The sequence below is a fragment of the Barbatula barbatula genome, assembly GCF_947034865.1.
Source record: "Barbatula barbatula genome assembly, chromosome: 24".
NCBI classification, from domain to species: domain Eukaryota; kingdom Metazoa; phylum Chordata; class Actinopteri; order Cypriniformes; family Nemacheilidae; genus Barbatula; species Barbatula barbatula.
The window spans coordinates 15,687,214-15,703,538 of record NC_136787.1 but is presented as its reverse complement, the minus strand read 5'-3'; the positions used below and the strand labels follow the sequence as shown (position 1 = coordinate 15,703,538).

The 16,325-nt window shown below is 41.0% G+C and overlaps 1 protein-coding gene across 2 annotated transcripts; it reads right to left on the bottom strand.

Moving 5' to 3' along the window:
- Nucleotides 1-1,920: 1,920 nt before the first annotated feature.
- vezf1a (vascular endothelial zinc finger 1a) lies at nt 1,921-15,387 on the bottom strand (the record flags this gene model as incomplete). 2 transcript variants are annotated; one of them, XM_079448910.1, is made up of 6 exons in its annotated part: nt 1,921-4,100; nt 4,415-4,450; nt 5,564-5,732; nt 6,003-6,072; nt 7,881-8,644; nt 15,352-15,387. In XM_079448910.1, 6 exons carry the CDS (start codon nt 15,385-15,387, stop codon nt 3,745-3,747), a joined length of 1,431 nt encoding a protein of 476 aa, XP_079305036.1. In that variant the 3' UTR covers nt 1,921-3,744. The 2 variants fall into 2 exon arrangements, with proteins under 2 accessions (XP_079305036.1, XP_079305037.1); XM_079448911.1 differs by lacking the exon at nt 4,415-4,450.
- Between the last annotated feature and the right edge of the window lie 938 nt (nt 15,388-16,325).

Below are 16,325 nucleotides of genomic sequence, written 5' to 3'. Positions count from 1 at the left end.
AAATGTGAGAAAAGAAATGCTCCTCAAACTAATACAGCTGTCTGTACTTACAGACACGGGCAGATGGTGAACAGCGGCGCGCTGGAGAAAAAGAGCAATTGTTCTTTCAATGAAACTCATTGTCTTTTTTTCCCCGTTGTGAGGCGACAGTGAGGGGTGAAACAAAAGAACTTGAACCCGGAGCACCTGCTCACGGACACGAGATTAAACCTCGGGCTGATTGTATTGGGATCCCGGGGGCGCGTCACGCCTGATCAAATGATGCGGCAAGCGTGAGGCCGTGAACGCGCACCAATGGAGCCAATGCACATGGAAATGAGCCCTAACGACCAATATGAGATTTCTCCAAGAAATAAAGGCAGCACATGAGATTAGGGACCGGGGTGGGGGAAGGGGAGATTTGAACAGGGCCAGATGGAGAGCCATGAATTAGAGATGAAAAAGGATTTTTTGGGGGGGTGAGAGGATCATGCACATTGAGAAACCATTTACTAAGTTTTGTTGATGTGAAACTGTTTGTATTGAGCACATTTGTAGACAGAGAGTGACTAGTAGTGTGTTTCTATTGGCTTATTTCCAGACATTACAGATGGACTTACATTTACATTTAGTCATTTAGCAGACGCTTTTATCAAAAGCGACTTACAAAGAGTTCAGGGAGCAATACGCGTCGTGTCATAAAAGACCAATAGTACAATAGGTACACTTCCATCAAGATATCTTCCATGATATCGAAACATTTTCCATCACTAAAACCGGGTCAAATCTGTTCAAACGTTAATTAAATAAAAAATAAAAAATTTGAAGAATTAAAATAGTTTTCGGATACAAAATATAACGGAAAAAAATGCATTTAAACAACTTAATTAATGCATGCACATTCATTATTATTGTGAACAAACAGAAGTGCACCAGTCATGTTTTACAGTTTACTTTTATTTAGACAACCCAAATAAAAGGCACATAAAACATTGCTCATGTTTACATAAGTATTTCTGACAAACTTACATTTAAAAAAAATGTAGGAATGTTTTTTTCCTTTCTGCTACTCAGAAAGCCTAGTCTTCATATATACAAAATTACCATTGTTAATGTACTAATACAAAAATTTTATAAAAGGTTATTCTGCTCTTTTTCGCTCACATGTCTATCTGTACTCTAAGATTCTTCCAGCTAAACAGTTCTGTACAAACATATACATTCAACCGCTTTCACAGGGGCTCCAAAATCATCCAGTCCAACAACTGAATTAACATCGACATCAGACTCAATTATAAAACGTTCACTTCGTTGGATTTCATTCATTGGTTTGAATTTGGCAAACAAAAGAGGCATTTGCAATGCATCTACTAAAGAAACGCATCGACGCGATTTCTCATTCTCCAACAAACTAAGGAAAGATGCTTTTGTTCTGGTGTGATGGGAGAATAAAATGTTTCACATACACACATGGGTTCATCGTGTTTGACCAGGAAAAATCATCTTCCTGAGTCTCAGTGCGGGCAAGGACGGCGTCCGTTCACAAACCTCAGACCGTCTCACACTTCACAGGCTGTGGCGGGTAATCTACCCATAAAACTGCATACAATTCAATCAAATATTTAGTGTTTTTAATTAGGGCTGTTCAACGATTTATCACGATTAATCGCATCCAGAATTAAAGTTTGTGTCTATATAAATACATAATTTATGTGCACAGTCATAGATTATTAAACACATACACAAGTATATATTGAAGAAAAAATATAAATGCAAAAGAATTGATTAATATTTATATATATATATCATTTAAATTATATATATAAATATATACATGCAAATATTTCCTATATATATATATATATATATATATATATATATATATATATATATATATACACATGTATACGTTTATAAATACAAAATAAGCATATACGGTGCACAAACTTATGTTATAACAAACACAAACTTTAATTCTGGATGCGATTAATCGCGATTAATCGTTCAACAGCCCTATTTTCAATACAGCAATCTCTTCTCACTGGCATGAGTGAAGTATGCAGAGAAAGTGACTGAAGTAACGTACCTAAAATCATTCAGGTGGGCTCTTGTTTTGATTCACAGCTCGCTCATTCTATTCGTTCTCACTAACACACAATTATTCAACTCTAAACAGACCAGCATGTGACCAACACAGTGTAGAAATTTGGCCTGTAAACATTCATTATTTCAAGCGGAGGAACGTTTTTTTTACACTATATCTGTGGGCTTTAGCTACAGGAGAATACTATAAAACCACTATAGCAGATCAACGTTACGTATTTAAATGTAGTTATGAATAGGCGGCGCCGTTGATCAGGATGAGAGATGTCTTTCTACTTCCACTCACTAAACGAAAACTAAACCGAAAAGGTGAAATATTTACACACAAACATGAATTATTCGAGGGTCATGTCATGGGTTCCAAACGCAGTCTTTAAAAAAGGAAAACATGGTAATTAATACAATTTTACCGGACTACTCTCTGCACACTTCCTGAGCAGAATTCATAAGAACAGGGTTATAAAATACTTTCAAACTAACTTAAAACTTCATGGTGCATCAACGCAGGCCTCGAATCATTTTATAAGCTGGTTGTCGAACACTCGCAGGTCCTGTCGCAAATGTGCTATAACGCAAGCATCTAATAGGATGGCTTTCTTCTTCTGCAGAACACAAAAGAAGATCATTTGAAGAATGTTGGTAACCGAACAGCATTGGCCCCCATTGACTTCCACTGTATGGACACAAAATCACTGAGACGTTTCTTGAAATATCATCTTATGGGTTCTACAGAAGAACTGGCACAATGTTGGCTTCTTTACAACACTGGGCTCCCAAAAATGCCCTTGTGAGTCACACTTTGGTGATGTAACGTTGTTAGACTGTGGGGTAGTAGTTGGCTTTAAAGTCCACACCAGGCATAAAGGTTAATCGAGGGCACATAACAAGGGGTGCTTGTGAGCACATCTCTAAATAGAATCTTGTGGACATGAATATGCGCGTATACTTTACAGACACACAAGTCATGCATATCAAAATATTCACTCATTAGATAATACTGACTCTTCAGGGAAATGCGTTCAGTGCAAGACTCTTTTCACTATTCCTTAAGAAAAATAAAACCTATGTCACCGTAAAAATAGCCACGTAAACAATAAGAGAACAAAGATGCCCTCTGCTCACAGAATAAAATAACAGTTGTAAACAGTGTCGTGACAAACACTATTCATAAAGAAACCAAAAAGCGTTCACAACTGACGGTCAGACAACTGTACCTCAGCAAAAGTCCCTCTCACACATCTGCGAAAAATCCAAATAAAATGTTTGTCTACAAAAAAATGAAGAAAAAATCATCTCTCCCGATGGAAGCAGTTGTCCCTTTTGGACTAATTTCCTTAAATACTGATAGCAGGTAACGCCTCCATAAAGTAGGATAATCCATCGGCACTCTGCTCATTTAAAAAAAAGTTCAAAGATGCACGTCAATTATTGCATTTGTCTATTAAAAACTTGTGAAATGCCCTGCTACAGAGCTCACCATGTGCAGAAAACGCAGTGGTACAAGTTCAGAAATCCCTCGATGGGTAAATCAACGCAGGCAAATCTTCCTAGTGTTGCGATGCAGCCGAGTGATGGGATGTCTCACACCACACGGGCGTCAGGGGTCAGTGTGAAAGTCAAATGGAGGTCAGGACAGGAGGCTGGTCGGTTAACGGTCCGCTTCTACCAAGGTGGAGAAGACGGCAAGACCTGGGACAGGAAGGGCATGCTGTCCATGGATCTCATGGCGATGTTGAGCGGGGTGCCGATGTTCATGGACATGGGCGTGCCGATGGCCACGGGATGGGCGATGTTCATGGGCGCGGATGACGGGATGTTGACAGAGGTGATGTTCACGGGCCCGGTGATGGTAACCGGGTGCTGCAGGCTGAGGGGAGATGTGATGTTAACAGTGTTGGTGGAGATGTTCATCTGGGCTGCTATGGTAACGGGGTGGCTGGTGTGGCCACGGTTCATCACAGTGGTGATTGGGGCTGTGACCGGTGTGGAAGAGCCAGAACTGCAAACATCATTGTTGTCTGTTGAGGAAAGTGAGAGAGATCAATAAGAGTCTTGGGGGTTTGTGTGTGTTGTGCTCCCAAACTCTCTGGTGTCTAGACTGATGTGTCATTTATTTGTAATATATGGCCACTTTGTTTAGGATTAGCTTCACCTATCAGCTGATTGGCTGGGGCTGCCAATTACATTTTGAATGTTTGTGACATCCCTAGATTAGCCGGTAAATACATGCCAGGATTTGGGATTGAACTTCTTTTTTCGACTGAAGAGACAACATTTAGTTGAATCGTGTGTGTATCTACTGTTCCACCTGGGGTTGTTGTTCCATTTTTACCTTTTCGGAGCCCTGAGTGGTTCCACTGCCAGTCTCCTATTTAGAAACAGATAGAGGGTTATGACGGTCAGGCAGCTGCCTGCAGTGATGCATCATGGGATGCTTTTCATCGCAGTGTTCAACGTGAATTCAGACATTACTATCATTTCTAAATCGCAACAGATTTAGGCCTCTTGTTCCAATTCAAGGGAGAATTGAAAAAATATAAAAACAGAAAATGTATCAATGTAAATACAACAAACATCAAATATTGAGCTAGTAACTAATAACGGAGCTAAAGAGAGGGAAGATGTGATAAGACTAAACTACATATCAGAAAGAGATGGATCATGACCGTTTTAGAGGTGAACTCATTCAGGGACCAATTGGGTAATACATAAATTTGTTTATTAAGAGAATAAATCATTCAGAGAAAATATAGGATTTACAAAAGTGGGAAACCCAATGGGACCTAGCACTGAATAGCACATTTAAAAAATGATCAGACCTTGTGTATAGATTAAAATTAGTGCTGTTTAATCGTTTCCAAAATGAATGTTTTTGTTTATATAATATATGTGTGTGGCATGTATATTTATATATAAATGCACACACGTGTATATACACTATAAAAATACGTACATAAATAAATGTATATTTAAATATAATATATATATATTATTAAAAACGTCCCAGTTGGGACTGTATAATTCGACAGCTTGAGGTTCATGCCCACCATATGACATTTGTTTGTTAGCAATATATGAACGCCAACTAAACATGGTTAACAACAAACTATCATAACTAAGGCATTGTCTGGAACAGTGCAATAAAATACAGCATTATAATCTCAGCTGGGAACATGTTTCCTTATCAGTAAGTCTGAGGAAACTGGTTTGTGGTACTAAAGAAGCGAAACCTCTTAACTGGGCCTCTGTAACCCCAGAATAAGTGGAACAGCCTGAGGACGGAGTCACCTCTAATAAACCAGAGAGTTTGGGAGCTGACGAGACAGCAAAGAGCTCTGAGATTCAGAAGAAGGAGGTCAGAATGAACAGAGTATTAGTAGAATGATGTCAGAACTAGTTATACGAGTCACCCGGAGGGGTAGGGAGAGTCGGCATCCGGGCTGGTTGTGGATTGGCCGTCGGGGCTGCCAATCACAATTACCTTTGTTACAGGCGTTGTTGTTGAAGTTGCTCTGGCCGTGTGTTTTTAAATGGCTGGTGATGTAGGCGGCGCTCAGCATCTTTCCGCAAACGTTACAGGTCACTTTCCCCTCGTGCCGTATCATGTGAGACCGAAGTCTGTCTTTGGTGGCGAAGGCTGATGTACAGGCCTGCAAGGGACATGAGAAACACAACGTCATTACTAACAAGCCAATCTGACAGCTGTGATTGCATTGATCCACATTTTCCAGACATCTTCATCTCCAATGAGATTCACAGTACATGCTGCAGTGCTTTGGTTAAATGGTCGGTTGGGGTTTGAACCTATCACCTTTCAATTATTAGCACAGACATTTAAGCACCCTAGCCATACCAGTTACTCGGATCTCCATATACAGGCTTAATTGCTTTCATTCAAATAAACAGGTTCTGATTCTTACCGTTACTTGGCATTTAAAAGGTCTCTCCGATGAATGAACATGCTTCACATGGCAGCTAAGATGGTCTGGCCTGAGAAAATAAAATGGTTTAAGATCTTCATTTCTGTAACAAAGCCACTTGAGTTGAACAGCTGAAATTATAAATGATTATATTTTAAGTTAAAGGAGAAATGTGGACATTGTAGCGGCATCTAGTGGTGAGGCTGTGAATTGCAACCAACGGCTCACTCCACCCCTCCCTTTCGAAGCACTACGGTGGCTGACACAGGACAAACATTTGGTCTCGTTTTCACTTCTTTGCAACACTCTGTTGAGAAGTTTGTCCATTTAGGGCTTGTGTAGAAACAACATGGTGAATTTCATGAAGAAATAGGTAATTCAAAGGTGATAAAAACATAACGCTTCATTGTGAAAGGTTTTTATACACCTCTGAAGACATAGTTATGTATATTATATTGCATTTCTGTCAAAGGAAAATTACACACTGTACCTTTAAATAGTAACATGAACAAAGGTGGCAAAACTTGTTATCATGCAGAGGTAAAATTTGGGAAATACTTTCATATACCGCAATTCGGAGCAACACAAAGTTCGAAAACAAGCTTGCAGGGAAGGGGGAAAAATCCAAACCATATCCAGAAAATGTGAATTTGACACGACTTTCAAAGACTCCGACCCAAAGAACAGTTGTACATTTTGTGCTCAGGTGGCATTCTCAGAAAAAGTCAAGAGCTGTAAATACAGCTCTTTTTCATTCGTGCTATGACTTGTGCTGCTATCCCTGAAATTAATCCTCAGATTGATTATTAGTCACGCATTGGCGGTCACAGAAATAGGACTCAGGCAGGATGCCTCTGTGACACAACTTCTCTGTTTAAAGGGATAGATAGTTCACCAAAAGATTTAAATGATTATATTATTTACTCGTCCTTCTGCTATTCCTATCTTTCTTTTATCTGCATAACACAAAAAAGAAATTTTGAAGAACGTTTGTAACCGAACAACAATGGCCACCATTGCAATTGTATGAATACAAAACCACTGAGACATTTCTCAAAAAATCTTCTTGCAGAGGTCACTTACAGGTTTGAACAACATATGGGGGAATAAATGATGATATATTTTTATTTAAGGTGAACTATCCCTTTAACTGAGCCCAAAACGTTGTAATAAGACGAGCTTGGACCGACTTCCAAAGCAGCCGTGTGTATGAGGCCCCTGAGTGACTCAAAGGAAACCCCAGTGCTGATCCTCTAAGACAGAACAAACAGGAGGGAAAAAGGAATAACAGCGGAACAAGGCCCCCCCTCTGTTCACGCAGACCCTCGGCATGCTGAGCTCTACAAAGGCAGCCAGTCAGATCCATTCACAGCAACTATAAATCAGCCAGTGGCAGCCAATAGGAACGAGACATTAACATCATCAGAACAGCAGATGGTGGATTCGGCTCGAGCTTTGAACACATATTTTAAGAGACAGTATTAAACACACTGACATCATCACAATCAGCCTGAGCTTTGTGTTGGATGAAAAACGATCTTAAACACATATCAGCTGTCGCCTTCTTAGCACAATTTAGAGATAATAATCTGTGAGATTGTGAATCAAAAATTAATTGTTCTTCAGAATCAGTCAAACATACTGAAGCCCAAAGACTTAGTTTTACTAATGTGCAGCACTCTTAGGTAACATGCTAAAATCCTCGCGACTGAAACTAAAGCGTCACAGCAACTTAGTTGTAGATCTGCAATTTACACCGCTTAAAAAAGAAATAAACAATATGTTATAGATTCATACATGTTAAATAATTATCACATCATTCTTTTTGAAGCATATGCATAGTGATTATTTTTAGAAAAGAGCAAATGCTTCACATACCTCGAGAAGCCCTTTCCGCACACGGAACAGACATACGGTTTGTGTACGCCGCCGTCATGCGAGCGTACGTGGTACGTCATGCGATCTTTTCTCTTGAAGCGCTGCTGGCATATGGGACACTCAAACGGCTTTTCGTCCGAGTGGGACAACTTGTGGCGGTTCAGGTGATAAACATCCCGGAAGGCTTTCCCGCACATTTCGCAACCGTGATTCTTCTTCACGGGCTTGGGGGGCTTTTTGGGGGCGCTGTGCTGGGTCACATTGGACATGGACGACAGGGACATGATGGTGGAAGCGGAGGATGTTGAGGTGGTCGCCGTGGAAAACATCCCGGCGACGGTGGAGATGTAGGAGGGGTCTCCCGAGGTCTCGCGAGGCATCGTGGAGATGAGCGAAACCATGGTGGGTGCCGCTTGTGCAGTCTTTTTGGGTCTAGACACCATTTTGATCCCGGTGTGGCAGGACTCGTGGCGTCGCAGGTGATAACTGTCACGGAAGGCTTTGTTGCAGTAACCGCAGATGAATGGCGTTTTGCTCTTGTGCTCCTTCTTGATCATGGGCATATGGGCACCGGTGTTCCCGCCCCCTCCACCGCCCGCCCCGCTGACGACGTTGTCCTTGAGGAGCTCGGCAACGCTTACAGGGGGTTTGTGGTCCAGCAGAATGGGCATCACAGGTTTTTGGTCAGGTGGCTCAGAGTTGAGAAGAGGCAGCAGGCTGTTCGGAGCCACCTGGTGCTGGTGGTGAAGGGCTTCATTAGCCTGCTGCAAGAATAGGACAGAGATGTTAAAAAACATGTCATAAATGAATACATGAGATAAATCAAGCTCAGTGTGATTATTTGATCATAAGCCAGTGTTTCTCACAGGATTTTGACAGACGTGTGGTGCTGGTGATGTCACAAACTAATTAGCACTAATTGGTCACTTTAACTGCTGCTAAAATCCTGATTTATAAACGCAACAACAACGGACAAAATCACAATACAGTACATCTACATTATAGAGGCACTTTATTTTGTTTGCCCTTTCTCGACAATATGTTGCTGTATTATGATTGCTTCTTTGATTTTAAATACAAGTGAGAAATACACTACACGGCGCTACCTACACGCACGGCCGAGGGCTCGCACACATGGAGCTCATCGGAAGAGTGCACGCCAACACTGAAGAGGACGACGCGCACATGGCCACGCACTACTCAAACCGATCGATCACAGATACTGTCGTTATCATGGATGGAAAAAATACAAAATGTGACGCCAAATATACTTGGCCGTAATATACCTGGGCGGACCGCCCAAGTTAATGCATTGAATGGGAAACGCTGTAAGTAGTGTTTCCTGAGAAAGAGTAAATCACATGAATCCAATAGACACGTGTCAGTGTGTATACGGGGCTAAATGAAAATGCTTTGACTTGAAGTAATGAAACACATTTCATGAGTGACTGAAGCATAATAAAAGCATGGATTCTTTTATTGTAAAACAGATGTCAAATATTATATTTATCAGGACTAACACGCCAGCACGGAAACTTTGGTTGAAAATTTTCTATTTCTTGAATATTGTTCTTTACAGTTATTAGTTTTATCTTAATACATTTAATATATTCTTCAAAACGTAATAGATTAATTGCTTTATTGTTCTTTATATTTGCAACCATCTTAATTGTTTATACTTGAATATTTAAGTTTTTTTAAGAGGACAGAACTGAAGTTATTCAAAATTTTTGTGTAGCACAATACAATACCGTGATAATATCGCATGCCATAATAAAAACGTACTGCTTATGATATGAAAAGCCAATTCGTAACCAAGGGTTGGGTCAAAAAGCCAGACACTGGGTTACATTAACCCCCAAAATTGTTATATTTGACACAACAATGTGTTGAAACAATCCAGCATTTTGGGTTGAAACAACAAAGCATACATAGATTCATTTAAAAACAGTTGGGTTTGTAACTTTTGACCCAACACTTGAAAAAACAAACCGTTTTTAGTGTCGTGTCCAATATAACACAAAACCACTCGATTTCCTAATTTAAGACTTAAATTTAGACTTATTTACAATCGAGATATATAAAGTAACAAGAAAATGAACATAAATGTCTAGATCTTGTCCAGGGACCTTGCCTCAGTTTGTACATCATTGCATGAACAGTGCATGGGTTCCATCCGAAAGAAAACACATACCTTTCAATTCAAGTTGCTTTGAATAAAAGCATCAGCCAAAAGCATAATGCTAATGCAGAACTAAATGATTGCATTGCGAGAAAGAGAACCATCTATTTGATGCAAAGATGTGTGAGCGATATCAATGGACCACACAGACAGCAGGTTTAATGGCAGTGAGCTCAACACCTCTGTTGTGCCAAAACATTACAACCCTGACCTCTGTAATACAACACTATTCTATAGGCCATCTGAGTTAAAGTGTTCTGCATTGCGCACTTCCGCCAGCCTGTGGGATGACTAACGATGAGCAGCGGTTGAGGAATGAACACACACACACGTTACATACATGCACACACACTCAAACGCTGGACAGCTGGCAAGAAGAAGAGGCACTCCATTCAAAAACAGAAAAACCCATCTCATTAAATCAAATGAGTCAAGCTTCCCCACTCCAAGCACAAAACTTTACGCTGGGCTGATGATTAGATTCCGAAATCATTCGACATGATTCACTTAGTTATTAAGAGTGTCATTTGAAGCCCAAACTAATGACACGGATCTGGTGATAACACAGCAGCCGTGATAGTGCGCACGCCAGTACACGAGTACAGAACACGCTCCTGAAGAATCTAAATCGGTCTGGTGTAAACCGATCTGCCGACACGCTCCCGCTTCGTCATGTGACTGTGAAATTAATCGTATCTGAAAACGAGATGATTCAGCGGGACGGGGCCAGCGAACGAAATACAGACTTCAACTGAGAGAACAGAAGAGAGAAAATCTGATGGAGTATTTGACGGGGAGCCTTTTAGAATGCGGGTCAGCGAATTGTATTTCTAAAATCAAAACGGTACCCACGTGTCTGAAGTTCTCAATACCCAACAGTCCTAACAACAGCGGTGGGTGTTTGTTTGTTTACTAAAGCTTCTGGGAGCCCGTGACGGCACGCTTCAGTTCTCTCTTAAGTCAACATCAAGTGTATAAAATTTGTTTGCACACCAACCCTTCATCAGAACCACCTGCACCAGCGGACGCCGATTTTTGCCACCTTTAAAACATACCGTCCAACCAAAACAAACATCCCACCACGTCAGGACAAAATAAGAGAGACTACACAGCGATCACAAATCCGTTCAAACGAATCGGATGCCTGGCAGAAACTCTAGTCTTGCCCTCGCTTGCACCCCTGAAGAGAACTAATAAGTGCCTCAACCTAGTAAACTATTCACCCGCTATTGATGTTCAATGGAGCATTCAAAACATGCACAGCCCCCACAAACCCAGAAACAGCCCCAAAGCAGCTCAGCAAAACTCTTAACCACCACACATCTAATGAGCAAGAATCTTACATAGATTTCAATCCGGAACAGCGAGTCAACGAGAGGTCAAAGCGGTGTTATTAGGGCTTGACCCCTGAGGCCTGTGTCTTCCTGTGCGTTGATAAACCGTCAAGACCTGTCATTTCTCATAGTTAAGAGAAATACACACAAACACACATATGCTCGAAGGAAAGGGGATGCTTGACTAGTCCCCCAACAAATTTTTTCATTATGTTTTCACTTAAAGGGATAATTCAGCCAAAAATGAAAACTCTGTCATCATTTATTCACCTGCAGTTCTTCAAAATTTCTTTGTTCTGATGAACACAGAGAAAGATACCCCGTTGAGGACCATAGTAGGAAAAACATATTTTTTTTTGTTTTGTGAACACAAAAGACATTTTGAAGAATGTTTGACAGCAAACAGTTCTGGGGCACTTTTGACTACAATTGTTTTTTTCCCCTCTATGGTAGTCAATGGGGGTCAAACTGGTCTGGTTTTAAGCATTCTTCCAAAAATCGTTCTCTGTGTTCATCGGAACAAAGAAATTTATACAGATTTGAAACTCTCCTCGAAGGCGAGTAAATGATGAGAGACTTCATTTTCCGGTGAAGTATCCCTTGTTTAGGCCACCAATATAATAGTTGTTTGCCAAAATGGATCTTTATCTATAGACTTAAAGGGACAGTTTGCACCCCCCAAAAATTGACTCATAATTTACTTCCCCAATGTCATTTCAAACCTGAACGATTGACTGAAGAACACAAATTAAAAAATAGTTTGAGGAGCCCCTTGACTTCAATTGTATGTACACAAAGAGCTGAGACATTTCTCAAAATATCTTTTTGTGTTCCACAGAAGAAAGTAAAGTCATGATGTAAATGGGCCTAAAGGCATTACAGATGGTTAAAACTAACAAACAAATAGTAAATCATTTAAAACGTTTCTCCTGTTTTGTTCCAGCCTCTAGGAAACACTTCTTTCTATACCGAGTTGCTATGTACCAATAAAATCTAGTCAATATAAAACAAATGTGTAATAAGAAACGAGAAATGTGTTTTTCTCTCCAGATGCGGCATTAAAGAGGATGCCGCAATTAAGATGCGTGCGCTCTCCTGCAATCACAGAGAGGGTGAGGTTAAATACCTGACCTCTTGCATTCAGCGTCATCCATCCATCTCGCGGGCCTGACCGCCGCGGACGCAGGACAAGAAAAATGAACGCTTCATTCTGCTCCTTATTTTATCTGCTCTATTGTGACAGACAGGAATCGGAGCAGGGATGCCCTCGCGGACACGCAGGGGGTCTTTGTGCAGGAGTCTCGTCTGATTTGGTTCCTCTATTCATGAGGAGCACCGCATATCTCCACACACACACACACACACACACACCTGCTCGTTCACTTCCTATTACATCCTAAGTTTCTGAGTACGTTTATGGGACGTCTGGTCTGTGAGTCTAGACTGTGTGTGCGCAAGTTTGTAACTGTATGCAAAAAAGCAAATGTGTGCGTCACAGAATGACTGTAGCCTTACTGCCTTTCACGCCGCCCTGACAATTTTGATACAAATCGGCTCCGAAGGCTGAGGTCAGTGTATCGTAAATAACAGAGAAAACGAGTGCAGCGAGAGAATAAGGAGTTTTGAAAAGCCAGCGGTTGCACAATGGAGATCCCGCACCGGGCTTGGGCTGAATGCTGAAACACATGGTAATTCATCTTACACAAATCTTTCTTAAATTTGAATATGAAAAGAAACAGCAAAGACGACAGTATTATTAAACGGGCAAAAAAGAAAACATGACAAAAGAAACAGGGCGCTTGTGGGAAGGACAACAGCTCATAACACACACAGCCCAGCCGTTTACAACTATTAGACCCTTAGGGACAAACCCCAGCAGATAATCGCAGCGGTTCACACGTTTTCTCAAGCGCTCGAAGGTTGCGTCCTACTCTGACTTTAAAAGATGGCTCATCGATTCAGACTATCTGGATGTTTTCTTGCATCTTAGCTATAAAACAGCATTCTAAAGCCCTAGAAAGGTAACATCTTCAATCCCAAAGGTAGTGAAACAGGCGATCCGTCATCAAAAATATGTAGTTCCTATTATCCAAAGTGGCTTTATAAAAGGCATCCTGGCACGTGAGTATCGCCAAGCAAACATTTCCACACTGACTTGTCTACTGAAGCACTGACTCAAAAATATTCCTAAAATGAGCAATCCTTGCGTCTCAGATGGTCGGACGTCACCGCTTTCATTCATACAGTTCCTTTGACTTAACATGAGAAGGAAACAAACAGGCACGGTTTGTCCAAGTCTGTTCCTCCAGATTAAACTGAATGGTCCAGACGCGACTTCATTTGATCAACGAACGAGGGACGTTTTTCATGAGTCAGTGACTCATGAGTCATAAACCTGCCTCTGCTCGGTGATAAAAGGATTAGAGGAATTTACACACTTTCTCCGGTCTACAGAAACCCCTCGAAGTGATGATCACTGAATGAATGTGACTCGCTCTCAGACTCGCCATTTCTCAAGCTGATAATTAAAGTGGGACTGAAGAGCTTAAACGCCGCATCATATGATCGACCATGATGAATCACAAATACCTGGGCTGGATGTAGTAAATAAGGAAAAGTAAATCGAGGCACCGAATACCTCCATCAGAAGAATTTCTGAATGTGAATAGGACTGTACGTCACCACACGCACAGCTGAGAAAGAGGTATTGAAAATCACAAGAGACAAATACATTAAAAAAATAAAATAGGAATAACATTCTTAAAAAGATACGTCTCAAAAAGACTGCATGCGTCATATTAAAAGGACAACAATCATTTCAAGGACAAATATTCTGCACTTGCTGGGAAACAAACAAATCAAGACCAAATTGTTTAACAAAATATTATAGAAAACTATGAATTCTTAATCGGCAACTCTGGATCTAGTAACATACTGTATTGAATGATGTTGCTTTCACTGGTAGTTTATTTCACAGTCTAAAAACAACCTATAAAGAAAACTTTCAAACTAGACACGGTTCTGTGTTATCCATGCAAAACGCACCCAGCTCATGGATCAACAATGCATGCATCGACCCAGTTTATAAGCCAATATATTGCCCCATATCAACTATAGCCAGTACAAACAATAAGAACTCTCCTACAAACAATAAAAACTCTCTGTAAAACATCATAAGGAACAATGAATATTGTGATGATTCGGCTGAATAAAACCACACAGAGAAATCCACTAGTTCAACCGGACATTTAAAAGCTTAACGATTCACTGAGTAAAAGTTAAGGGTAAAAGCTAAAGTTAAGAGGAAAAGCAAACGGTAAATCCTGGAGGATATAGGCGATTAAGTAGCCACACAAACACCTCATGAATTTCACTTTACATGTGAACTAATCCTAAAGGTTTGAATCACTATAGCGGCTCATTCATCTGTGTCTGACCCGGTCTGTCCCACAAACTCACGGATAGGGACAAACAGACAAGTATAGCGGATTATATACAGATACCGACTAAAAACAGCCAGGAGATGTAAATAGGCGAACCGTGGGGAAAAAACAGACAGGAAAAGAGGCAAATAAAGTAAGCAGACCGCGAGAGAGCGATCTAGAGAGGGAGGGAGAAATGGAGGCAGATATGGAGTAACAGACAGAGATCTAAAGGAGGAGATAGAGTACATTAAAAGGCAGTGAGATAAATGAGTTATCAAAACAGATAAACGAAGGGATATCTGTACATAACCATGACAGAGGGATATGCATGTAAACAGATTATTTAATTTAGGAGGGAGCGCAGCTGGGCGCCAGGAACTCATCTACTATTGTTTTGCTCCAACTGCTGAATTTCAAAAATCTCCGCTCGTAAAGACGTCCGAAGTAGACACACGGCCAGCGCGAGTCGAGCGACGCCCGAACGCGTGTGAGAGATACCGGGTGTGCGAATATGAGAGAGAGTTTCTCACCTGGAATAAGAAAGAGCTCCAGCTCTGCTCCATCATCGCGACTCACTCACAGAAACAAAGCGCTCAACATGGCAGAGCGAGACTTCCGCCACCCCGCGGACCACACCACACGCGAGATGGGGGAGGACGGTATCAGACGGCGTGATTTACTGAATACATTCCTCTTATTGCTATACGAGGCTAGTTTGTGTACATGCGTATCCGTCGTTTGCGACATTATGTAGTATACTGATCGTTTAGGTGTAGATGTCGTTTATTTGTGAGTTTGTTTATTTTAAGAGCGCCCCTATTTTTCGGCGCCTGTTTAATAGACTCTCGGGACGCTCGAAAACAGGAGTGAAGTTGATGAATAGCCCGCAACTGTCGCGAGACTAATCACAGTCGCTACGCGAGACTACTGCGGGATTTATACGCGTATACTCGACGTGTATTTTATGCGGTGTTAAAAGAAGAACGAAATGAAACGTATATCATACGTACATCATACATGTCAACAAACATCATTTATCTGCGTGCTGGTCTTTAATTACGTATCTAGATTGTAACCCAACGTTCACGCATCTGTTCGGCGCGGCGCTCAAAAACAAGCGAGTCGGAGCGAGAGACGGCAAACATGTATATGGGATAGTTGTCTGCAAGCTTCTTATCGAGTTCCCCTTCCGTTTTTGTTGAGTGGCTACACTTAACTGTATCACACACGTTAACACTGCACGTTGCAGAAAGATGAACGTAAAGAGTAGTGTTTTTTCTTATGGACTTAAGAGAAGCGCTAGTAAAACTCATGTTGCTATAGCAATACATACTGTCCATCTTTTCAGACAGATGATATTTGCTTACATCACATTGCCCGGAAAATGGCCTCTAAAGATGGTTGATGGATGATAAAAACGAGGCCATTGTGCAAATATGAAATGCAATAGGCTAGTTTCAAAGAAGCCATTTTCTAACCAAATTGTTTGGGTTATTACTTAAAC